A 26,764-nucleotide genomic window follows, 5' to 3' on the forward strand; every position below is an offset into this window, starting at 1 on the left:
CCACAATCAGTACTTTGGGCTGAAGACAGCTGCCCTGCATCAGTGTCACAGCAGCTTACGAGGCATTCCTGAGACAAGTACCTGTAAAGAGCCTTGATTTCCGGCCTTGCCCACAGAAGTTCACCTAGCCAAGCCTCTGGCCCAGGTGCTGCTGCTGAACTCCCAGGAGCTGGGATTGCTGGAACTGGAGCAGCAAGGCATCTGGATTGGTCATATCAAGTGGCAAACAGATGGCCCTTGAACTACCTCTTCCCTAGCCTATCTTAGCCTAGGGAACCCCCCCCGCCCCCCCAACTCTCACTTTCCTAACAGAACCTTGCTCAGAAGAACTCCATCAGGGCTTTAAACTAGGTTCATCAGGAGAAGGAGACCAAAGCCCTGAGGTAAGTGGGGACGTGGGATACCGGGAAGAAGCATGAGCAGGAGCACGCGAGAGGGCAGGTCTCCTGCCTCATACTGAGAAAGAGGGACGATCAGCGAGTTATCTCAAGTGCCTATACACAAATGCAAGAAGCCTGGGAAACAAACAGTGAGAACTGGAAGTCCTGGCACAGTCAAGGAATTGTGATGTGATTGGAATAACAGAGACTTGGTGGGATAACTCACATGACTGGAGTACTGTCATGGATGGATATAAACTGTTCAGGAAGGACAGGCAGGGCAGAAAAGGTGGGGGAGTTGCACTGTATGTAAGGGAGCAGTATGACTGCTCAGAGCTCCGGTATGAAACTGCAGAAAAACCTGAGTGTCTGCATTAAGTTTAGAAGTGTGAGCAACAAGGGTGATGTCATGGCGGGAGTCTGCTATAGACCACCGGACCAGGGGAATGAGGTGGACGAGGCTTTCTTCCGGCAACTCATAGAAGTTACTAGATCGCAGGCCCTGGTTCTCATGGGAGACTTCCATCACCCTGATATCTGCTGGGAGAGCAATACAGTGGTGCACAGACAATCCAGGAAGTTTTTGGAAAGTGTAGGGGACAATTTCCTGGTGCAAGTGCTGGAGGAACCAACTAGGGGCAGAGCTCTTCTTCACCTGCTGCTCACAAACTGGTAAAAATTAGTAGGGGAAGCTAAAGTGGATGGTAACCTGAGAGCAGTGACCATGAGATGGTCGAGTTCAGGATCCTGACACAAGGAAGAAAGGAGAGCAGCAGAATACGGACCCTGGACTTCAGAAAAGCAGACTTTGACTCCCTCAGGGAACTGATGGGCAGGATTCCCTGGGAGAATAACATGAGGGGGAAAGGAGTCCAGGAGAGCTGGCTGTATTTTAAAGAATCCTTATTGAGGTTACAGGGACAAACTATCCCGATGTATAGAAAGAATAGTAGATATGGCAGGCGATCTTTTTTTGCCTCTGACTTCATGAACAAGGTCAGCTCCCAGACTGCTGCACTGGGCAGCACAGCATGGGGAGAAGGTGACCAGCCCTCTGTGGAGAAAGAAGTGATTCGGGACTATTTAGAAAAGCTGGGCGAGCACAAGTCCATGAGGCCGGATGCGCTGCATCTGAGAGTGGTAAAGAAGTTGGCGGATGTGATTGCAGAGCCATTGGCCATTATCTTTGAAAACTCATGGCGATCGGGGGAGGTCCCAGATGACTGGAAAAAGGCTGATGTAGTGCCCATCTTTAAAAAAGGGAAGAAGGAGGATCCTGGGAACTACAGGCCAGTCAGCCTCACTTCAGTCCCTGGAAAAATCATGGAGCAGGTCCTCAAGGAATCAATTCTGAAGCACTTAGAGGAGAGGAAAGTGATCAGGAACAGTCAGCATGGATTCACCAAGGGCAAGTCATGCCTGACTAATCTAATTGCCTTCTATGATGAGATAACTGGCTCTGTGGATGAAGGGAAAGCAGTGGATGTGTTGTTCCTTGACTTTAGCAAAGCTTTTGACACGGTCTCCCACAGTATTCTTGCCAGCAACTTAAAGAAGTATGGGCTGGATGAATGCACTATAAGGTGGATAGAAAGCTGGCTAGATTGTCAGGCTCAACGGGTAGTGATCAATGGCTCCATGTCTAGTTGGCAGCCGGTATCTAGCGGAGTGCTCCAGGGGTCGGTCCTGGGGCCGGTTTTGTTCAATATCTTCATTAATGATCTGGAGGATGGCGTGGATTGTACCCTCAGCAAGTTTGCAGATGACACTAAACTGGGAGGAGAAGTAGATACGCTGGAGGGTAGGGATAGGATACAGAGGGACCTAGACAAGTTGGAGGATTGGGCCAAAAGAAATCTGATGAGGTTCAACAAGGACAAGTGCAGAGTCCTGCACTTAGGATGGAAGAATCCCATGCACCGCTACAGACTAGGGGCCGAATGGCTCGGCAGCAGTTCTGGAGAAAAGGACCTAGGGGTTACAGTGGACGAGAAGCTGGATATGAGTCAACAGTGTGCCCTTGTTGCCAAGAAGGCCAATGGCATTTTGGGATGTATACGTAGGGGCATTGCCAGAAGATCGAGGGATGTGATCGTTTCCCTCTATTCGACATTGGTGAGGCCTCATCTGGAGTACAGTGTCCAGTTTTGGGCCCCACACTACAAGAAGGTTGTGAAAAAATTGGAAAACATCCAGCGGAGGGCAAAAAAATGATTAGGGGACTGGAACACATGACTTATGAGGAGAGGTTGAGGGAACTGGGATTATTTAGGCTGCGGAAGAGAAGAGTGAGGGGGGATTTGATAGCTGCTTTCAACTACCTGAAAGGGGATTCCAAAGAGGATGGATCTAGACTGTTCTCAGTGGTAGCAGATGATAGAACGAGGAGTAATGGTCTCAAGTTGCAGTGGGGGAGGTTTAGGTTGGACATTAGGAAAAACTTTTTCATTAGGAGGGTGGTGAAGCACTGGAATGCGTTACCTAGGGAGGTGGTGGAATCTCCTTCCTTAGAAGTTTTTAAGGTCACGCTTGACAAAGCCCTGGCTGGGATGATTTAGTTGGGGATTGGTCCTGCTTTGAGCAGTGGGTTGGATTAGATGGCCTCCTGAGGTCCCTTCCAACCCTGATATTCTAGGATTCTATGAATCCAGCAGAGACGGATGTACAGTGCATAGACAATCCACTAAGCTGTATGGAACATGCAGACATAGTGAGCACAAATGTTGTCTGTCATTAGAGGGTACTTCTTTTTCAAAAAGGATTTACCAGCCCTCACTTTTGGGGGCATAAACCAAACAACAGAGAGGGGACTGCGGGAAAAACTTCTCCTCTGCGCAGGTTATTCTGTAATTGTTCACAAAGAGCTTTCTTGAATCTTCCTCTGAAGCATCTGGTACCACACTGGGCTGGAGACAGAATATTCGACTACACGGGCCACTGCTCTGATCTGGACTGACAATCCCTGTGCTCTGCACATCAGATTCACTCACTGTAACAAATGTGTTCACATGCTTAATTTCCAGTTTCTCTGTCAGAAGAGACAAGATCTTACTGCAGTTTAAATCACCCTGGGAATCTGAGTTGCACCAAATCATTGCCCACTCCAAACGCCTTTCTATCATGCAGGTTAAGGGAACAGAGAAACTCACAGCAAAGACAGCTCAGGGACTAAGACCTGCCAGGATTACGGTCACTGAATATACTATGCTGACACATTAGTTTGGCTCTTTGGGAACCCCAGGTGTGCGACACGTTTACAAAGCCTCTAGTTAGCAGGTGCACTGCATCATTGCTGCCAGAACTGTTAGCCGTCTTTCGCCCAGCCACATCATAAATCAGACTCTTTGGACAAGTTGCTCAAGCAGAAGCTTGGGCACAGGAAGGACTGTCAGTCCTAAACCGGTAAGCAGGGATGTCCTAGTACTTTGTTTACAAGGCAGGACCTGCCGATACATTTCATGGTGTTTCCAGCGCAAACAAAACTTACAGAGCTGCGGACATCCGGTGCTCTTCAATGATGACACCGCAGCTAAAATAGCCGCGAGGGAAGGTACAATGGCGGAACCCCAAGCTCTGAATAACTGAGCAGCCTGATGCCAGACGAAGTGCATTACCTCTTCCTCGTTAGAGGGAATTGCTCTCTACACGCAGCACACAAACAGCTTGCCCTCAGCCCGGTACCATGCCAATAAATTATGCATGTTTGCCCCCTGGTGGAGCAGCAGATCAATATCTCAGTCATGGATGCTCAGAGAATTGTGATTTCTGGTTATGCATGGTCACATCACCCAGAGCTTGTGCTCCAATTTTGTTAACAGCTACGGGAAAGCTGCCAACAAGCCATAGGTTTGTTCCATGCATGAACTGGAAAATGGGGATGTTTTTACCAAACCACCTAGGTTCTCCACTCCCTAGGTTCTCACTCTCCCTAAAAACCAGCTTCTCCTTCTTTCCTGCGATTCCTTCTCCCCCTCACACTGCATGCCCATCTTTCCCGGGCCTGACTCCTGGGTCCAGCAGAGAGGTTGCCACAGCTGCTCTAGCAACAAAAGCAGGGTAAGCCTTAACCTACCTAATCTGAATAAATGTTTGGCTTGGGTCTCCATTTTGTACAGAGACAAGCACACTGGTAGTGCTTCCTAAACAAACCACAGAAAGAAAGAGCCTGAACTCCCACATGTACACCGAGAACTTCAGGAACTAAAGGATGGTGGAGCAGATCCTTATAAAAGGGTTATTTAGGGAGGAGGCATGTGACGGGATGCACAGGTGATTGGCATCAGTCTCCAGGTCTCAGCTCTCAGGCAGTTTATTCTCCCAGGAATCATTACAGCCAGAGGATGGGAAATAGGACCACTGGCATTTGAGATGCCCTTCCGGTTTCTTAAACTGAAATTACTGCAGATTGGTGGAGCTTTCAGCTCCTACAGCACAGAGCTGTTTGCACAGACCAGCCCTTCTGCTACTGGGGTTCTGGGGTGCAGATCTTCTCACTCCAGCTCCTGGAGAGCACAGGATTCCTCCTGCCCGACATCCCTCCCCTTCTCTCCTGCCCCAACAGATTTTGCTTCCCTTCACTGCATAAAATGGACCTTTTTTCTCTGCGAGTCTCGTATTGAACTGAACCGAACTCAGCCCAGGAGCATCTGGGATCAGTACAACGTTTCCGTTCTATTTGGATGCCGGATGTGCGGGGTGTGGGCTCAGAACGGGAAGGCAGCAGAGGTCTTTGGCCCTTTGCAATGGGAGCGCAAACTCTGCCAAGAGCATTCCAGGCTCAGGCAGGCTATTGCACAACTGAGCAAAAAAAAGGACCAGTCCCAAGAGAGACCCTGCTGTCAAATCCTGGGAAACAGACCATGGGGATGGGGAGGAGCTGGGGCATAGTTTTTCTCTCCCTGCTGTGCTCCCAGTTCAGAAGTCTAGTCTTCTGAATGGTGCACCAATGGTCACCAAAGATGAAGTGGGGCAGGAAGCCACATGGCTCCCCTCAACTAGCTCTGTAACGCCAAATACAATATAGTATTGTGCATTTAGAGCAACTGACCCCTTCAAACCTTCCATCTGAGTCCCTGGAGGCTCCCGGCCAGGCAGCATGGAAAAGGAAGCTCTATTTCCCTGCACAATGGACTACAGCTCCAACAGTCTCCCGCTCTCACGCCCTCTTCTAGAGCCAGGAAAGCAGGATGCGGCGCTGCTTCTAGCTCCCCCCCGCAGGGTGTTCTCCTCCCATCTTGGCCCCACAGGAAGCACCCGGCAAGGTAGCTCCTCAGGGTGCTCACTGGCTGGAGGCAGACACAGCCCGGGAAAGCAGTACAGTCACTCCATGTGACCGCTCTACAGCCAGCCTGCTCCCTCAGACACGGAGAAAAACGCCCGGCGTCCCAGATGGGCAGTAAGGAAGAGAACGGATGGCCCAGCGCAGCAGGGCTGGACGTGAAAGACCTGGATTCAATTCCTTGGTCTGCCACAGACTCCTCGTGACACCACGGCCAAGTCACTTTGCTTCCCTGTGCTTCAGTGCCTCATTTGTACCCTGGGGCTAACCACACGGCCCTGCCTGCTTCCCAGCAGGGTTTTGAGGATCACTACACTGAAGACCGCGAGGGGCCTGCATGCTGCGTGAATGAGGGCACGGATGGGTGTGAAGGAGCAGCACGCACAGTCAAGGCAGGAGGAAGTTGTAACCTTCACACCGGACAGAGAGCGAATCAGCTTCCCACACCCAGCAGCAGCAGACAGACAAACCTGGGCCTGCTTCACTCTGAGCTCCCCATCTCCCCAGGTGGGGAGCAAGCACCCAGGCCTCAAGCATTTTCCTCTTTTAACCCAGGAGAGCTGAGAGTGGGCGTCTGTCGGGGGGAGTCTGAGCAGCAGCTGCTTGAGTGTACCCGAACACCAGGCAACGCCCTGACAGCTGCCATCTAAAAGACACACACAGACGGCAGGACGCTGCGCGGCCCAGAGGAGGCGATTTACTCATTAATGACTGACTTTTTGTAGACATTGTGGAAGCAGCAGGTTGCTGGAGGATCTGAACAAGGAGGGGGCGAGGGCCAAAGCCCCTGGATTGGGAAGGTGTTTGTGGAAACAGGGCATTTGGCTGGCTGAGAGAGCAGGAGAGGGTGGGGCGGTGAAGAAAAAGGTCCAAGATGCCAACAAAGATTGTAAGAGTACTAGTACGACAGGCGGCGAGGGGGCTGGTGTAACCCCATGCTGGAGGCTGGGAACCTCACCGAAAAGAGCACTCCGCTGCACCGGGATGGCAGTTCCTAGCTCCCAGCCCAGGTCAGACGTAGTCAGCTGGATGGCAATGCACAGCCGTTTGAGAAAGCAGTGGAAGGCAATTCTGCCAGGGCTGGTACAGCAAGGCTGCCACCTGGCTGAAGGGAAGAACTCCTCCCCATGCTGGTGTCCAGGAAATCAGATCAGGAACAAAACCATGAGCAATGGCCCAGGCTCATGTATCTGAGAACGAAAGATTAATTACTCACAAATGAAATGGTCTTCCTCTAGCATCTTCCATCTGAGGACCTCATAATAATGAATTCAGCATCACAGCCCCCTTGTGAGGCAGGGGAGTATTACCAGTTCTGTTTCACTGGTGGGGAAACTGAGGCACAGAGGGGCGACATGACTTGTCCAAGTCACACAGTCAGTCAGAGACAGAGCCAGGGATGGAACCCAGGAGTCCTGTCTCCTAGCCCTGCATCCCAGAAGAAAACAGCACTTCCCTACCACCTTGACAGTGGTGTTGTGAGGATCAATACATTAAAGATCTCTTTCTAAACGGGGACAAGAAGGGAGACCCCAGAACAATACAAATCCACAACCACAGTAATTGTGATGCCTGAAGAAAGGCTTGAAGGCAGGGAAGCCACAGGGCTCTACAACTGTCTGTTGAGGTACTCGAGTTTGTTCTGAGGGTGGGGGAATTGGTCACTTTAAGTGTGCACAGAAGCTCTGCACAACAGTGATCAAACCACTCCTCGGGAGATGAGTATCGACAATAGGGTCTGAAGGGAAAGAACTGCCAGCAGCATTCTCAAGAGACAGGCTTAGGACTGGAAGCGTGACCTGGAAATCGCTGCAGCGCTATTACAAACTCCTGCACCAACGTTGCCCAAGGCACTGTCTAGCCCAGCATCCAGGGACCAGGTAACCAATTACCCAGGGGTAGTGCCCATGAAGCCAGGCAGGACTCTGGGGAAGTCTCCTTTCTGTGAGCAGCCTGTCTTCAGGACACACAGCTCACACGGCTTCCACCTTCCTGGGTCTGACCTCAGAGCATTCAGCATCCTCTGCCCCTCCGTGCGCTTCCCACAGCGAGTCCGCCCAGGCGGGGTCCTGGGGAAGCCAGGGGGTCCTGCCTCCCAACTCCGCAGTCAGACGTGACTCTCAGCCAGCCGGGAAAACAGAGGTTTATTAGACGACAGGAACATGGTCTAACACAGAGCTTGTAGGTGCAGAGAACAGGATCCCTCAGCTCGGCCCATTTTGGGGGGCAGTGAGCCAGACAACCACGTCTGCCCTTCACTCCACGTCCCCAGCCAGCCCCAAACTGACTCACCCTCCAGCCCCTCCTCCTCTGGTATTTGTCCCTTTCCCTGACCAGGAGGGCACCTGATTCCTTTGTTCTCCAACCCTTTAGCTCTCACCTTGCAGGGGGGAAGGACCAGGCCATCCGTTGCCAGGAAACAGGGTGTCGGCCATTCTCTGTGTCCAGACTCCTGCACACACCTGCCCTCTAGGGCTCTGCAATGATCATACACCCTTATCCCACCCCCTAGATACTTAAGAACTGCCTAGGGGAAACTGAGGCACCCCCACACTATTCAGAGGAAACATTAAGAACCGTCCCACTTCGTCACAGTAACCAATTACCCAGGGGTAGTGCTGGTGCCGGCCCACTTACTGTCGATCAGCTGAGACCCTGGGGGCGAGGGGTCTGGGGAGCCCACAGACGACAGAGCGATACATTTAATGCATCAGCGGGCTCGTCCCTGGCTCTGAGTGCCCACGTGTGTGGGGAGAGGAAACCTTCTCACGGCTCCTGACAAGAGGGCAGCCCAGACATCAGCGACTGCCCTCGTCAGGTGAGGAACTAAAGCAATAAGGAGTCTGCCCACATCCCTGCTTAACGTATCTCGCACCCCTTCCCCACTCTGATAGGGTGGGGACTGATTGCCAGTTCTCCTGCCCTTTCTCTTCCCAGTGGCTCCTTCTCCCCTGCTGTGGTTTTACAGCCACAGAAAGAAGCCTGAGCCTTTTTAAAGGCTGGATGTGGTTACTCCTCTAACAGCTAGATGCTGCTTCTCCATTTTACGCGGCTGACTTCATTCAGCGCCGAATTCCATAACTACTGTCAGGTTTTAGTGCTCAGCTGGTGCCTCTCTCAGGGGTATGGACAGTCTGTATTGGCAGGCTCTCCTTCACCTGCTCCTGTTCCCCTCAGCTCCCCGGGATACCAGATATTTGCATCCAAAGAGTCACCGGGCTGAGAAACAATTGCAGCAGCTTGCCAGAGCCAGCAGTGGGCTGGTGTGAGGAGACAGCAGCAGCTCCAAGAACCAGGCTGCCTGATGTAAAACTGCCCCAGTAATTTCTTCTCTACACAACCCACGTACCTGTCCCCTGCTGCCCCACACCAGGTCCCAGCCACCCATGGAGGTGGGGGAAGTAATGGGAGCGTTACCAGCTGGCACGGATGCCAAAGCAGTGGACTGGAGCTCGTTTGAACTGCTCTTCGATATCCCGGCAGTTAAGACAAATTGAATTTTCTAACTTTGTCCCAAGGTCAGGCGAACCCAAAACTTTTTGTAAGTCAATAAAACTGATCTCATCCATAACAAGTGCAGGCAGTACATGAGGCGGGGCCAAGCTATTTCCACCCTGGCCAACCCTCCAGAGCAGGGTGAGCTCAATGTGACAGCACAGACTCGTTCTTGAGCCAACCAGGCCCCCTGCAAGAGCCTCCGGTGGGGGGGCACAGTCATGGCCAGGAGCTGTAAGCAACATCTGCAATGGACTCAGACAGAACGGACATGGGAGAAAGGAAGAGGACGCGCTGAGGGAAGAAGTGGAACTAGGCAGAAGTGCAGCCTCTAGACTGATGGTTTCCAAACTGGGGGTTGGGGTCATGGCGATCCCTACTGTGCAGAGGATGCCATTTTGTTCTTCAAAATGGCACCTCCATGCTGCCTGGGGTCCTGGCGCAAAGACTTCATTTAAATGGCATCATGCCAGCAAAGAATCTGGGAACCTCTGCACTAGAAGAACTAGTCAGACCAAGTGCCGGCAGCATGCCCATGACACACAACTCGATCTACCCTTCACCACATGCAACCCCAAGGACCCGGTGCTTGGATGAGATCAGCTCACAGAGGGAAAACAGCTGGCTGAAGCTGAACCCAAGCAAAAGAGAGGTGATGCTGGTGGGCAGAGGAAAGCTTTTTGAAGAGTTTTCAGCCATGGTACAGTCTCCTTTGGTTACAAGTACACTGCCACAGTTGGTCTGTTCACTCCATAGTTTGAACACTGCAGGGAGTCTCCTCAGCAACCCAGGCTACCACGAGTACATCAGACCTGACCTCGACTCTCCACACTGGCCTCCTATAGAATTTTTAATTAAGTTCAAGGTCTCGGTGCTTATCTTCAAGCTGCTCCCTGGCCTGGGACCAAGGAATCTAAAAGAGCCTGAAACTCCAGGATGAAGACCATGGCCAGCAGCTACACTCTGCTGCCACAATGCAACTCTCTACAGTAAGGGTGAAGTTCATCTGTGAAGAAGACAGAACCTTCTCAGGGGCCAGGCCAAGCCTGTGACATGAACTGCCTCCAGAACTAAGGACTATCACAAACCTCACCACCTTCCACTCCAAGGTCCATGTTTCTTTGACCTGCCTTCTTTAACATAAACCCAAAGAAACACGCATATTTAAAAAAAAAAAAAAAAACACACCTACCAAAACAAACCACTCCACTGCATATTCTCCCCCTGGGGAGCGGCTGAGAGAACAAACACCAGATGTGTAGTCACGTGAATGAATGCACGTCTGAAAGGCACTCAAATGCTATGGTAATGAGTGCCATATAAGAACCTAGACAGAACAGAGTAAGGGAAGAGCTCACACTATGAGACTGCTAGAATCCAGCCCCAGCTCTCCAGGCTTCTGAAGTCCACAAGAAGCTGAAGGGGCTTGGAAAGCAGCAATGCAGAGTTTGTCCAGTTTTGCAGCTAGGTATTTGAAAGGTCAAATCTTATGTAATTTACTTTTCGTTCCCAGTGATGCATTTGGAGTATTACTACTGAGCACAAGGGAGCTGAACAGACTTTTTCCTCTATATCAGTCACGGGTTTAACTTCACTCAAATGCACAAGCTCTCGTTCCTCCTGCCCATCCATAGCTGCAGCAGAAAAAGGCAGGCTGAACAAGAGATCATTTACTATTTCCACTGGAAGGCTAAGTCCAAGTGGCCTCTTCTTCCCCCTTGCAACAATCTCTAAAGCTTGGAAGCATTTCCTTCCCTGCCTCTATATCCCTCAACTCCTCCTGGCACAGAAACCAGCGCAGCCACCATCATCACTGTGTCAGCTGGAATGGGACAGCTATGCTGACTGATGCTTTCTACATAACTCTCTGCTCCTCCGGAGCCAGCAAGCGGCGCTTACACCCGGTTCTGCCAGGCCTCCGGCCCTGCGTGTATTTCAGAATGAGTAAGTGGGCACTCAAAAGCCAGAGAACATTGGTCACAATAAAGTTTTATCAGCTTGAAGGGAGGTCAAATTTTAGGCCTTTACTTCCTCTTTCCAAGCCATTTACCATTTGACCAATTGGCTCTTCAGTCATGCTCCTGCTGGCAGCTGCATGCAGTGTATCTCCCCCTAGCCTAGCTGATTCACTGAGACAGTTGTTACTCCACTCTCCCCCAGTTTTGCAGAAGGGCAAGCTTCCCAGGCTAGACAGCTGCTGCAGCCTGTGACAGCAGGATTGGGGTGGAGGAGTGTCTGGAAACAACTGGTTCAAAAACTGCCCAGCAACACGAATCAATGAACTGAATCAGTCTTGATCCACCACTGGAGTACAAGAAATATCATCAGTGACAATTGCTATTGGTGGTCAATACCTAAGCCCCCCAGTTACCAAAGCAAAACTCCAATGATTAATAATGCAACCTGAAATATGTACTGATCCAGTGAGATTGTGTATTACATATATTAGAAGCCGTTTTTAAAATAACTTTCACTGTTTCCTTGTCTCTGCTCAGTCAGTAGGGCTGCCATTTTAATATTTTCCACCAGCAAACTTTGCACTTCGATAGCACTTATCCAGGGAACCCAAAGCTCTTGCCAAATGCAGGAATTATCCTCCTTTTACAGATAGGAAAACTGAGGACAAGAAAGCTTAAGTGACATGCCCAAGGTCACAGAGTAACTCAACATAAGGAATAGAAACCAAGTCTTTTTAGTAGCATAGAAAGAATCTGCTTTGCTTTTAGAATAAAAGTCCTGAAAGACAGAGTCCAGCATTGTAGAAGGTGCTGTGCATTTCACGTGTTTTCGTTTTACAGTGGGTTCAGCAACTGTTTCAATTAAGCAAAATAAAAGTTAAGAACTTACAGCACTTCCCTTACAATAATTTAGAAACTGAGTCAATGCTTTCTAATGGCAAAGATCATTTTAATCCTACTTTGCAATCAATTGCCCTACTAAATAGCTGATTCATCATTTTTATTACATTTAAGATTTCTCATAAAATGACTTATTCTTGCAATTATGTGTAGACATTAGAATCTCTCTCATATTCCTATAAATGTGGTTTTCCTTTAAAACAAACCATAGCAACTCTGAAGAAGTTATCCATATCTTCAAGTTCTGGGGGAATTGCTCAAGCATTACTAATTTTGAGGTGGGAGGAGTTGGAAGGAATGAGGTCTTTTATATAAAGACTTAAATGAGTCACCACTCTTTCAGAATAGCTCATACGTGCAAAACAATATCAAGCAGCACATCCATAGCGACTGCCATCTCCAAAGTGCTGCACAGACATTAACTAATTAGAAAAGTGTCCAATGAAATTAACATGCACAGACCCCTCCCTCATGACCAGCTAAGTCAACGTCTTATCTTATTTTCACAGAGCCGGGAGCAGAATTTAATATTCATCACATCAGGGAACTGGATGGATCTGACCAGAATTCGTCCAGCTGCTCTGTCAATGAACCTCAATCTTGACCTTCAGTAACCCCTAGTCCTTCCCAAGTACTGATTACCAGACGTGCCAAATAGTGCAGCTGTTTTGAACCCTGGTAAAAAAGGTCTGCCAAGGAATAGGTGGATGCCATCACATTCATCATAGCTTATGACCCAAGACAGATTTCCAGCTGCGTCACCTACGATGCTACATAAACTTTTGCAGAAGCAAACAAGGCTTTTCCTCAGGGAACGGAAGAAGCTTCCAGAGTGACCACAGTCCAATCTTGGTCTCAAACAGAAAGCCAATAATTTACTGACTTTAAAAGGTTCATAACAGTTCTATTACACGACTACATTAAGAGAATGTGAAGACACAATAGTCAGAAAACACCAAAGCACCCTTAACTCTGCCCCCTTGTGTGCACACACAACAAAGACGTTAATTACATGAACACATTTGCTCTTTCCAATACCACACACCATACCATTTTTTCTAGGACCTACAACACACACATGTAGCACCCTCAGCTATTGTGTCCATCAAAGACAGTAACCGCCACTTATATACCAGAAACACACTACATGGTTGTGGAGCACACTGCGTATTGTGTGTAGGAGAAATAGGATGTGATCATAGAATCCTAGGACTGGAAGGGACCTCAAGAGGTCGTCTAGTCCAGTCCCCTGCACCCATGGCAGGACTAAGTATTATCTAAACGATCCCTGAGAGGTGTTTGTCTAGCCTGCTCTTAAAAATCTCCAATGATGGAGATTCCACCCTGTGCTTAACCACCCTGACAGTTAGGAAGTTTTGCCTAATGTCCAACCTAAACCGCCTTTGCTTCAATTTAAGCCCGTTGCTTCTTGTCCTGTTCTCAGAGGTTAAGAACAACAATTTTTCTCCCTCCTCCTTGTAACAACCTTTTATGTTCTTGAAAACTGTTCTCATGTCCCCTCTCAGTCTTCTCTTCTCCAGACTAAACAAACCCAATTTTTTCAATCTTCCCTCACAGGTCATGTTTTCTAGACCTTCCATCATTTGTGTTGCTCTTCTCTGGACTCTCTCCAATGTGTCCACATCTTTCCTGACATGTGGTGCCTAGAACTGGACACAAGACTCCAGCTGAGGCCATAGCACCGCAGAATAGAGCGGAAGAATTACTTATCGTGTCTTGCTTACAACACTCCTGCTAAGACAGCCCAGAGTGACGTTCGCTTTTTTTTTTTTTTTTTTTGCGCAACAGCGTTACACTGTTGATTCATATTTAGCTTGTGATCCACTATGACCCCCAATCCCTTCACAGTACTCCTTCCTAGGCAGTCATTTCCCATTTTGTATGGGTGCAACTGATTGTTCCTTCCTAGGTAGAGTACTTTGCATTTGTCCTTATTGAATTTCATCCTGTTTACTTCAGACCATTCCTCCAGTTTGTCCAGACCATTTTGAATTTTAATCTTAGCCTCCAAAGCATTTGCAACCCCTCCCATCTTGGTATTATCCGCCAACTTTATAAGTGTACTCTCTATGACATTATCTAAATAATTGATGAAGATATTGAACAGAACCGGACCCAGAACCAAGCCCTGTGGGACCCCACTCGTTATGCCCTTCCAGCATCACTGTGAACCACTGATAACTACTCTCTGGGAACGGTTTTCCAACCAGTTCTGCACCCACCTTATAGTAGTTCCATCTAGGTTGCATTTACCTAGTTTGTTTAGGTTGATCATGTAATTAAAGACTGTACTGGAATGATAAATACAAGGGGACAGTGTGAACGGTATCAGGAGGTGACATCAGTTCTTCTGAGCAATAGCAAGGGGCGGAACAGCAAACACAGCAAAGAGGGGATTACCACACTCGGAGGCTTGGCCTTTCCTTTTTGTGGCATAGCTGGTGTTTAATTGGCTGTGGCAACAGAGAAGCTCCACAACAACTGTTTCAGTTAAATTCCTGACAAAGCAACACAAACCCTGACTCCCCCGTGCAACTTGTAACAGCAATGCACAGCTCTACAGCGTAAGCCCACGAGGGTAGGTGGTCATTAAGTATTAAAACAGATCATTATGCACACAGCCAACAGTGGGAGAAAGAGAAATCAGAAAGCTGCACGTTGCGTCAAGGGAGACCTCTGTGCTCAAACCAGAAAGCGGGGTTCAAACCCTATTGTGGAGACCGAGGGACATATCTGTGTTTTTATGAGTATCATCTGCACCTCACCGTACTTGTTTGATATGATCCTTGCAGACTGCATGGAACTAAATCAGGGGAGGCGGCTGGGGAGAAACAAACAGGAAACGAAATGATGACAGAGCTAAGACCAGAGGGAAGACCCAGGGTCCTTCCGGGAACATGTGGGGAGCTGTTAATTGGGAAGTGCCCACCTGCCTGGCTCCCACCAGGCTAGCAGGTTCAGTTTTCCGAGGCCTAGGATCAAAGGGGCACCAAACCATGAAAGACCCAGCCTAGAGAGGAGGGGGACAAGGGGGCAGCAGTGGCTGGAGATGAGTCTCTGGCCGAGAAGCTGGGAGAACACGACAGGGGCTGTCTGTCTCTCCCAGGCCAGGAGTAGGGGTCTAGGCTGAGTGGAACTTACCCAAGCCTTGCAGGGAAAAGATACAGGTTTGGTAGGACCTGGCATACAGGCCTTTTATTGTTTTATCTCTTTGGTCTGCTGGCTGTGGACCTTTGGGGGAATAAATACTTTGCTTCAAAGAAGCGTTTTTGAGTCACTTTAATCAATTGCTGGTCACAGGCTCCCGCAGGTAAAGGGCATTCAGGTGCCCAACCCAGCAGGGCCTGTCATTTACCACAGCCGGTAAACGGGGGTGCAAGGCCAGAGATCCAATTGAAGAGTGCTGGGACCATGTGGTTGGACGAGGGTGAAGGAGGCACAATCTGTCACCAGACGGCTGCAAGCAGGAGGGACTCACTCACAGGGACCCAATGCGCAGCTCCCCTGTCACTGTGACCCCTATGTTATCCAGTTTCTTTTGTTCAAGGTCTTGAATATAAGCTGGATACTCTGAGCAGAGGATTCTGGTGGACACAGAAGGAGTCACTCTGTTCAGGACTTGGCTGACAGTTACAAAATACAACTAGAAATATTTTTAAAAAGCAAGAAAACTGCAAGGGGGTCAGCTCCTCGGACAGCTTCACACCCACACTTCTCATGGTAAGGCACTCGGACTCTTCCCTCATGCTTCACCAGCCAGCCAATCGGTGTGGGCATCTGAGCCCACCTAGGTAGGGACAGATACCATGCTCCTGGCCATGGAGGATTAATACCTACGAAGCACATCCTGTGCTATGGATTTATTTCAAAATACAACTGGTTGGGGTAAAAGAATAAATCCGATTGGTCTCTGGTCCAGCCCTTAGCTGCCTTTCTCCCACAAACTCACATGACCATGAAAAGGGAAAAGCCCCTAAGTGACAGCATGTGAGCACAAACACATGCCCAGGAGCAGGGTGTCCAACCGGGGGTCCACACACTGATTGACGGCAGCATCATACACAAGAGGGTTGGGTTGTATTTGTGGCTGTGTTTCCTTCCGCAGCATTCCTGACTCCTCTGCGTCTCACTGAAAGATCTCGCCCAAAGCTCAAGTCCCCGCAGGAGATTGCAGAAGCTTTCGGAGGCAGCGCTGCTGCTGGCCTCCTATGCGCAGACAACGTTTAACACCGAGGTAGCACTTCTCTCCAGTAGAAGGGACACAAGCTGTTTGCCTTATTTAGAGACCTGCCAACACTAGACTCCGGAAGAGAAGAGACGGGTCTGCACAATTCTGCTGTCATCACCTACAATTCCCCTACGCCCTACTCTCTGCTGCCTCCTCTCCGCACCACGCTCCCTTTGTCTCCCTCTCCCACTCAGTTCTATGCCTAGAGCAGCCTTCCTCCTCCGATGTGCCATGCACAACTCCCTCCCTGCCCATCAGTCGCTCCTCACAAGCCTTCCCATTTGTCCGCCACCCCATATCTCTGCCCGGGTGCTCGCTACTGCTACGCCACAGGGCTCACCGCAGAGCCCTGGCCTCAGTCCGTGCACCTCCTACATGAGGAAGGGACTGAGGCAGGCCTCTAGGGCTCTCTGTTAGGCACCTCTCGAGCTTCAGGCTGACGTCGCTTTGGCGCTCCACAGCTCTAAAGGTTTGCAGACCTGGAGCTCCCTTCTGCAGACCCCTGGTGGCACTACAGCCATCGGCACCGTGTCTGTGGTCTGGCGCAGGAAGCAGATGGGGAGCATGCCAGCTGGGGGCTCAGAAAGGGCAGAGCAGGGTGCAAAGATTTCTGTAACCCAATAGGGCATCAGCTGGCCAACAGACCGAGGGCAGAACATCCCCATCCACTCATGCCAGTGGCAGGAGCACCATGGGAAATCAAACAGCTCCCTGGTGAAGGAATATTACTTGAACCACCCAACTTGTCCCCAGGGAGAGCCAGCCTTTCGGAAATCAGCCTGCCCTAGACATCATTCAGGAAAATCACACCTGTTCCAGGTGCGGTGTCTTTTAATTCCAGGTTTCCCCGGGCTTGTGTGAATTAGTGAAGCAGCTGCTGACGAGTGGCATTTCCCTGCAGGAAAAACAACAGCACAATCCTTGCTGCATTATATTTCTTCCTAAGAGGATTTCACTGAGCATGCAGAATCTCACCAAAACCATTGAGCTCTTGAAGTGTGCAGGGTACGTCTGCACACCCACACTTGACCATTCCTGAGCATTTTACTCTTCCCTGCTTTCCTTTCAGAGCAGAAGCAGCTCTTCACACTTCTAAAGCACTTCACTTTTCCTAAGCCTTGTATCAACAGTAGCTAATTAGTGAGAGCTAACAAAACTGGCCCTGTATATAGAGGCCCGGTCTACCCCACAGTTAGGTCGAGGTAAGACAGTTTACATCAACCTAATTCTGTAAGCATCTACGCGACAACGTTGCGCTCACCAGTGTAAGTCACCCACTACACCAGCGTAACTCCGCCCACTTGACAGGTGTAGCGCTTAGGTCGCTGTAGTTGGGTCGATGCAGTGTCATGTAGACGCTGCACTGACTGTTCCCACTGTCAGCCCCGCCTGGCAGGGCTCCGGCTGTCAGTGCCCCACAGCGCCCTACACTGACAGTTGGTGAAAGAGCTCCTGGTGAGGACATGCACTGCCAACAGAAACTAGTGTGGACACACACAACTGATTTAATTACTGCAGTGGCTGTACATTAGCGTAACTTAAGTCACCTCAACTTTGTAGTGTAGACATGCCCTGAGTCCTGAGTCTCAGAGTGCAGTAGGAGAGGGACGAAATTTTTAGAAAGGAAAGTTTAGGTTTATAATGATTCCTCATAGTGAGATCATTAAACTGTGGACTAGTCTCTTAAGGGACGTTGTGGAAAGGTTATCGCTTGGCACTTGCAGAAGCAGACTCGATAAAGCCCCGATCAACGTATTGTAGGGAACAGTCCTGCCCTGGCCATGCAGAAATGAGCTAACCGGGAGCTGTGGGGTACAGCTCTGAGTTCCATCCTGCAACTACAGCACACTCACTGCCGGATACCGTTTCTATTGGCATGGATTTAATTGCCACACAACCTGTCCTCTGGGGGCTGGGTTCTGAAGAAAGCAACTGGAAAGAACTCACTAATTAATTAAGGGCACCCACTTCACCCCCTACAGGAATAAACCGAGAAAGGCAGGATGGGTCACATGTCACAAACGGCCAAATGAAATAACTGAAACAAAGTCCGATTGTTGGTGCATTTCCATATCCCTGCACTCAGCTGGGCACAGCGACCAAAGGAAAGTACTCGACTGCAAACTGAGAACCACTTCAGAAACCCCCCAGCACATCTTTTCAACAGCCATCCTCTAGCCAAGTTCCTGGCAAGAACTGCATGAATCCAGCCAAGCCATCAATCCTAGACCTGAACCACAACTCCCAGAGCAGGACACAGGGGATCAGGTCCCCTTCAATTCGCAGAAACCTCTCTTTTAACCCACAAAGGCTAGGGGAGTAATTGCACCCTCACAGCTCAGCTGCTTCTCCTGCTTGCAGGACTGGAAGAGAAGCCTGGAAATGAGCGATGGATTAGGGCTGTTAGGGTGAATACAAAGATTGCACCACCCGATAAAAGCATACAGTGCTGTGTCCACGGTAATGTTCACCGAATCCCTTTAATGGGAAACAAAAACAACCCCCTAAAAGACTTTTTCTCGCTCAGTGGGGGGAGTGGCACAAAGTGCCCCCACAGTGAACAACACAAGGGCCAGAGTTTAGAAGCATCTCCGCCTTCCCGGTTATATTTGAGGTCAAGAGATTGCGCAGCTCCTCACACAAGCCTCTCTGTAGCCCACCTGCTGCAACAAACCCAGCTTCTCCTGCACCGCAGCCACCCCGCTATTCCCAGCTGTTGGAGGGAGAAATAGCCTCCAGTAAGGAATGCTGCTCCCATCAGGTGAGTGGGGATCTGAGGACTGATATAAAAAAACATGAGGCACTTGGATACTGTGGTAATCAGGGCCATAGAAGAAGGCAGATTAGCTACTATTATAAGGATCCAAGAAGAATCCAAGACAGATACAGAGGAGGCGAAGAGGAGGAGGAGGAGGAGTTTTGAAAGGGATCTAATTACCATGCAGTGATTTTTAAAAGAAAATCGAGCAGTTTTGACAAAAGCTGTAGCTGTGGTTTAAAAAGTTCACCAAGGAAAGAGCGCTCTTAGCAAGGGAGGAGCAGCTCCTGGAGCATGTACAAAGACAGGTGAATGTAAATGGTTCGAGGTACCTGACCAGAGCTCCCGCCAGGTATAATGAAGCCTCACTCTGCATTTCTTCTGATAGCACAGCAGCTTGTGCACGATCTGAATGCACCGCCTAGAACAGAGAGAGGACAGCAAGATTATCACTCACCACCGAGACACTGCCGTGGCCATTTTAAACTCTTACACAGCAGACCTTTAGACTTCTAGGAAGGGAATAGACAGCGGATGGCAGGATGGGGAGAAAGGCAAGTTGAACCAAGCCCCTAGCTAGGAGGGCTTGACTCACTGTCTCAGGCCTGCTGCCTGAAGGGAAGCAGGGCCACCAGGACAAGACTGGAGAGAGCACCTCGCATGGCAGCATTCACGCTCCTAGTGACTGAATGTGCTACAGAAACACTTACAGAACAATACCCCAGGGCTCTCTTGGGTCACTGGTTTCTCACATTTGGACAGTCTTCCTCACGGGGAGTTTAGAAGATTCACTGCCCTGGCATGAGGAGCCTAGAAGGTCCATGAAAAGGAGCTATGTGGCTCGCAGAACTGACATGCTTTGCCAGATGAGTTCAGTGAGCTTGCAACTTCCTTGAATCTGGAATCAGTTACAGGTGCAACAGACCTTACCAGCTCCACACGCATGACAGCATCACAAGCACACACAGGTCCTTGCAAGGTCCACAAGCAAAAATCCTGGGGCGTCCAGGAGACAGCACTGAGTTTACAGCCCGTGCTGATTAAGCTCCAGAGGCAACGCCTGCAGACGCCAGCTCCAAAGCAGTAAATGTAGCACTTGGCAGATCTACAGCATGTCTAAGTCTTCCTACTGAACTCACAACCAGAGTGCCCAAGCACCTCCAGACTTTTTAGGAACAAGTCCATCTGTGGAGCTTGCAGCTTCCTGGGCAAAGTCTGCAGGATCTCGAGAGAAAACAGTTGCATACCTGTTTGGAAACTGTTGTTCTTCAAGATGCTTTGCACACGTCCATGCCACTTCAGGTGCACGTGCACCAAAGCCGGAGAACTTTCCTCCACAGTGGTACCTGTCAGGGCGGTGCATGCACCCTCCACACACATGCTGCTAGCCAAGGGCATAAAGGGGCAGAATCACACGAGAAGCCAGAGTTTGCTGCCACTCTGAGGCAGGGTGGAATGAGGGTGGGTTGTGGAATGGACACAGAATCATAGGGTTAGAAGGGGCCGCAAGGGTTATCTCCTCTAACCCCCAGCCCAAATTCAGGATTTGAGCAGCACAAAATACATGTGCAGTGCATTGCAAAGCACGACAGTACCAAACAGGTATGTAACTATTTTTATCTCAGTGTCTGCACATGACACAAGCAATTCCAGATGGAGGAAGGTACTGGAGTCCACCTGAACAAGGATTCCAACACCCCTCTCCCAAATTTAGCATCATCTCGTCAGGCCTGGGGGAGAGCATAATGAAGAGTGAATGTATGACCCAGATGCAGCCCTGCAATAGTCATTGATGGGTACGTGACCCAAGAAAGCAGCTGATGCTGCATGAGGTCTTGTAGAGTGTGCTAAAACTCTTTGAGGTAGAAAAACTTTAGCAATATCATAGCACAGATGAATGCAAGAGGAGACCCAGGAAAAAATCCTCTGAAGTGACAGGTTTTCCTTTCATCTCGTCAGCACAGGAGACTGATGGATGAGGAAATGCCCTGAAGTTCATGCATAAGTCCAATATTGCCTGAAACCAACTTCAAACCAGCCAGTCATCCAGATATGGGTGCCACCACTGTCATGTGCTTTGTGAAGACTCAAGGGGCTAATGGCAAGTCAAAGTGGGGAGGACCATAAACCAATAATGAAAATCTGCTACAAGAATCTGCTGGAAGGGTCCTCAAGAGGTCACCAAGTCCAGCCCCCTGCACTGAGGCAGGACCAAGTGTACCTAGACCATGCCTTGCAGGTGTTTGTCCAACCTGTTCTTAAAAACCTCCAAAGAGGGGGATTCCACAACCTGCCTTAAGAACATAAGAACGGCCCACTGGGTCAGACAAGGGTCCACCTAGCCCAGTGTCCTGTCTTCTGACAGTGGCCAGTGCCAGGTGTCCCAGAGGGAATGAACAGAACCGAGAATCATCGAGTGATCCATCCCCTGTCACCCATTCCCAGCTTCTGGCAAAGCCTTGGAAGTCTATTCCAGAGCTTAAATTACCCTTTGTGACAAAGTTCCTCCTCTGCCTTGGTGGGGCCTGTGCTTATTGGCAGATTTGCTCGCCTCAGAGATTCACGGCAGCCCTCAGCTTGGCCGCTTTTGCTAGTGGCTCAAACCTGCCGTCCACTCAGCTACCCTCATCGCTCGCCAGCATGGGGAAAAGGTTGGCTCACCTAGTGGGTCGGGGGACAGGCCAGGGACCTTCCCCGCTGGTGGGACCCCCAGTCCAGGTCAACTCCTCTGGTATCCAATAGGGAGTTGGGGGGATGTGGGGAACCTGGGCCCGCCCTCTACTCCGGGTTCCAGCCCAGGGCCCTGTGGATCACAGCTGTCTACAGTGTTTCTTGTAATAGCCATGTGACAGCTACAACTCCCTGGGCTACTTCCCCATGGCTTCCTCCCAACCCCTTCTGTATCTTCACCACAGGACCTCCCTCCTGATGTCTGATAATGGTTGTACTTCTCAGTCCTCCAGCAGTATGCCTTCTCACTCTCAGCTTCTTGCGACTCTTGCTCCCAGCTCCTCGCACGCACCTTACTAACTGAAGTGAGGTCCTTTTTAAAACCAGTTGCCCTGATTAGCCTGCCTGTCCTAACTGATTCTGGTAGCTTCTTAATTGGCTCCAGGTGTCCTAATTAGCCCGCCTTAATTGATTCCAGCAACTTCCTGATTGTTCTGGAACAGCCCATTATCTTACTCAGGGAAAAGGGACCTGCTTAATCTGGGGCTAATATATCTACCTTATATCACTCTCCTGTAGCCATCTGGCCTGACCCTGTCACACCTTATAGACCATTTTTTCCTAATACCCAACCTAAATCTCCCTTGCTGCAAATTAAGCTCATTACTTCTTGGCCTACGTTCAGAGGACTTGGAGAACAGGTGATCACTGTCCTCTTTATAGCAGCTATTAACATATTCAAAGACTGTTCTCAGGTCCCCCCTCAGACTTCATTTCTCAAGATTAAACACCCAGTTTTTTTAACCGTTCATCACAGGCCAGGTTTTCTAAATATTTTATCCTCTTTGTTGCTCTCTTTTGGACTCTCTCCAATTTATCCACATTTTTCCTAATGTGTGGAGCCCAGAACTGGACACAGGATCCCAACGGAAGCCTCACCAGTGCTGAGTAGAGCAGTTCTCATTAGCTCCCATTTTTCACATGATACTCCTGTTAATAGGCCCCAGAATAATATTATAGCATTTTTGCAACTGCATCACATGGTTGACTCATACTCGATTTGTGATCCACTGTAACCTCTGATTCTTTACAGGAGTGCTACCACCTAGCGCGTTGTTCCCTATTTTATAGTTGTGCATTTGATTTTTCCTTCCTAAGTGTAGTACTTTGTACTTGTCTTTATTGAATTTCATCTTGTTGATTTCAGACCAATTCTCTGATTTGTCAAGGTTGTTTTGAATTCTAATCCTGTCCTCCAAAGTGCTTGCAATTCCTCCCAGTTTGGTGTCATCGCAATTTTTAGAAGCATACTCTCCACTCAATTATCCAAGTCACTAATGAAAATATTAAAGAGTACCAGACCCATGAATGACCCCTACGGGACCCCACTAAATATGCCCTCCCAGAAGTGAACACTGGATAACCACTCTTTGGGTATACTCTGTCAACCTGCTGTATAGTCATTTCATTTCGACGACACTTTCCCAGTTTGCTGATGAGAATGTCATGTGGGACTGTGCCAAAAACCTTATTAAAATCAAGAAATACCACGTCTACTGCTTCCCTCCTATCCACTTGACCAGTAACACTGTCAGAGGAGGAAATGAGGTTGGTTTCACATGCCTTCTTATTGACAAATCCGCATTACCTATTTTTTATAATCCTATTGTCCTGTAGGTGCTTACAAATTGATTGTTTAATAATTTGTTCCAGTATTTTTCCAGGTATCAAAATGAGGTTGACTGATTTATAATCCCCTGGGCCCTCTTTTTCCCCTTTTAAAAGATAGCTACTATGTTTGCCCTTCTCCAGGCCTCTGGGACCTCACCTGTCCTCCATTAGAATTGCTAATGATTCTGAGATTGTTTCTGAGATCTGTGGGCAGAACTTTCTCTTAGGGTCTGGAGTATAAATGCCCAAAGATTTTAGGGTTGCCCCAGAATCTTTAAGAGTGCAAAGTTTCATCTGTTTTCTCCTGAGAACAGATTCAGGCCCTCAAATGGCAAGTCCTCAATTGTTGGCTGGACTTCTGTTGGTATGCTCGATAACTGCAGCCAAAAAGCATGATGCCCAGTGATTGCCGGTATCAACACTCAAGCTGCCAAATCTGCCTTGTCCTATGCAGCCTGTAAAGATGGTCTTGCCGCCAGGTGGCTTTCATTTAGTGCAGCTCTACGCTCCTCTTTAGGAACATCTGGCAGCTTGTCTGTAAATTGGAACACTGAGTCCCAGCTGGAAAAACCCTAATGGGCTAAGAGGGCCTGCCGGATGGTTTGCAATCCTAAACTGCAGTCCTGAAGACAAATAAACCATTCTCCCAAATAAGTCCAGCTCTTTTGCATTTTTGTCCTTGGGAGCAGATTTAGAATGCCCTGGCCTTGGTTTCTCATTCACAGCTGCCACTACCAAAGGTCTGGATGTCAATAAAAACACTCATGCCCCTGAGATGGAACTTAGTGCCTCTCCTTTGTTCTTTTGGCAGTGGGTGTCAGAGAAGAGGGATTTCAGAGTAGCAGCCGCGTTAGTCTGTATTCGCAAAAAGAAAAGGAGGACTTGTGGCATCTTAGAGACTAACAAATTTATTTGAGAATAAGCTTTCGTGATGATCCGATGAAGTGAGCTATAGTTCACGAAAGCTTATTCTCAAATAAATTTGTTAGTCTCTAAGGTGCCACAAGTACTCCTTTTCTCTTTTAGAGAAGAGGGAGTTTGCCAAAGAATTTTGGTGGGATCTAATAGGCAGAATATCCACCAACCTGTGTGGATTATCCTGGACCAATTCACTCTGAATACCCGGGGAGGTGGCTATCCTTTCCAGAAGTTGCTGGTACATTTTATAATTGTCCGGACCTGGGAAAGGCTATTCCAGAACAGCAGTGTCATGTGGTGATGATGAGGAAGTGTTGAGCAGAGGCACTGAAGTGTCTGTCTGCGCCACTGTTTGCTGAACAGCCATAGCAGGAGGGTCAGAACCCAGAGGAATAAGATCCCCCAGTTGCTGGCTACTGGGTGTCAGTACCGAGACCGGTACCAGATGGAGAACAGCACCTTGATGGGGATCTAGTAGAGCAACGTCTAGGAGAAGACCTTGAGTCTGGAGGAACTCCTCATGGATTCCAGAAAGGCCACTGCTGTACATGACACGGTACCAGGGATGAACCTCATGGCATCCTACCTCTGCACTTGCTCCTGTCAGAGCCACGATACTTGGGCCTTGACCTGCATGAAGAGGAACAAGGAGACGCGCAAGACCTCCTGTAATGAGAGCTCAATACACAAGACTTAGAGGAAGAGTCAGCATTCAAATGCCAAGGCAGCACAGTACCAGATGGAGTAGCTGGAGACCAACACGTGGACCATCAAGCAGCAGACAGTGCCGAAGGAAGCATCTGAGCCTTTCCTGCTGAAGGGACCATGGGCTTGATCTGCTGCACAACAGAGCTCCCAGATCCTGATAGTGTTGATAAAGGCTCAGTTCCAGATGGTGCTGAATGTGTAGGTGCCGAAGATCCCAGTACTGGGGCTTGCATGGCAGGAACAGTTGGTACCTGGACTTCGTCCTGCATCAGTAGCGTCTGGCATGGACAGGCACAAAAGGTCCCAGGCTGCTGCTTAAACCTCAGGGATCATTGGCACCCATATACCAGGGTGCATCACAGAGGAATTTGATGCCATTAAAGGGCCCAACAACGGAGTTGGCATAAGGTGCCACAATCAATACTCTATACTGCTAGAATGTGGTTCCAGGGAGAACCTTAGCAGGAGCTGATTTAGCTCTAGCCTCAGTACCAGTCTTCTGGTGAAAGTCTGTAGGGGACCTAGCCCTCAAAGAAGAGGCTCCTTCTGGCTAGAAGAGGCCAAAAGTGCTGGACGACTTCTGTTTTTTATGCTGTACTGGCGAAGAAGAATGGTGTCTTTGGCTCCCTTCAATGCAAGGAAACCCCCAAGTCTGGCAGTGCGCTCTGAGACAGAGTCGAGTCCAATTTCCTGCATACCATGCGGTGGGGTTCTCAATGGGGGCACAGAGCTGCTTCCATCAGAAGGTCTCCATGTCAAACTTCCTCAACTTTAGTCTTGGTCTTACCCCCGCAGAGATAGGGCACTGATGCCTCACGTGTCCTTCTCCCAAACATTTTAAGCGGTGGGAGTGAGGCTCGCTGACTGGCCAGATTTGTTAGCACCAGAACAGCGCTTACATCCATGGGATACAGGCATGTCCCCGTACAGAGCCAAAAGCTCGAAGGAAAGAAGGATAAAAACAAAGATTCTTTACGAAACGAGTATTACCTGTCTAAACTACAGCTACACTGCCAACTAAACTACCCGCTCGCCGTAAAGATCTCTCAGGCTGTTTGCTAAAGGGACAATGGGGAAGAATGTGAGAAGATCACACAGGAGTTGACTATATCCCACAGGCAGCGAGAAGGAACTGAGGGGGTCAGGGCAGCCCTGCCCCCTTGAACCCTTGGCTGGCAGCACAAGCGTGCAGAAGGCGCATGCGGTGCCCCCACAGGTCCTGGTAGAGGACAAAGTTCTCCAGTTTCGGTTTCCAGGCGCGCAGACACCGAAAGTGGAAGGGATGTGTGCAGGAACTCAGAGGAGAAGTTAGTGAATAGAAACCCCTGGTGTTTGAACAGGAGCTCTTAGCTCCCAGAGCGTGCAAGCCCCGCCCAGCTAGTCTCTATAGAGCTTTCCAGTTTCCTGGACCCAAGCCAATGGGCTAAAGGAATTTACACATTCAGACTACGGCTGCAGCATTCGTAATCTCCTTCAATCAGATACCTATTTAATGAGCTTAAAAACTACAACAGGGATGTCTGCGATCCTTCCAAGTGTCCTATACCAGACTAATTGTCTATGGATCTTAAGAACTCTTATGCTATGCCTCCAGACTTCACAATGTCCTAGACCCACAGCTCTTTGGATTGAGCAGTTTCCAAACCCTGCAGGCTTTATAAACTCCACAGAGACTTTGCAGAGCTCCCAGAAGTTCAAATATTCATAGTGACTAACTCCAGAATTAACTACCCAATATCTGGAGAATTGTTCCGGGCACTAGATCTCATTAAGGACAAA

At 49.2% G+C, this 26,764-nt stretch overlaps 1 protein-coding gene across 3 annotated transcripts in view; it reads right to left on the minus strand.

The window, feature by feature from the left end:
• Positions 1-26,764, minus strand: part of ARMH3 (armadillo like helical domain containing 3) — a 184,780-nt gene that overhangs the window by 93,766 nt on the left and 64,250 nt on the right. For all 3 annotated transcript variants that reach the window (XM_084633976.1, XM_084633977.1, XM_084633978.1), the window contains one exon: positions 19,351-19,439. In XM_084633976.1, coding sequence (XP_084490102.1) covers positions 19,351-19,439 — 89 coding nt within the window. The remainder of the gene's footprint in view (positions 1-19,350; positions 19,440-26,764) is intronic.

Source organism: Lepidochelys olivacea, assembly GCF_965140295.1.
Source record: "Lepidochelys olivacea isolate rLepOli2 genome assembly, chromosome: 7".
Classification (NCBI taxonomy): domain Eukaryota; kingdom Metazoa; phylum Chordata; order Testudines; family Cheloniidae; genus Lepidochelys; species Lepidochelys olivacea.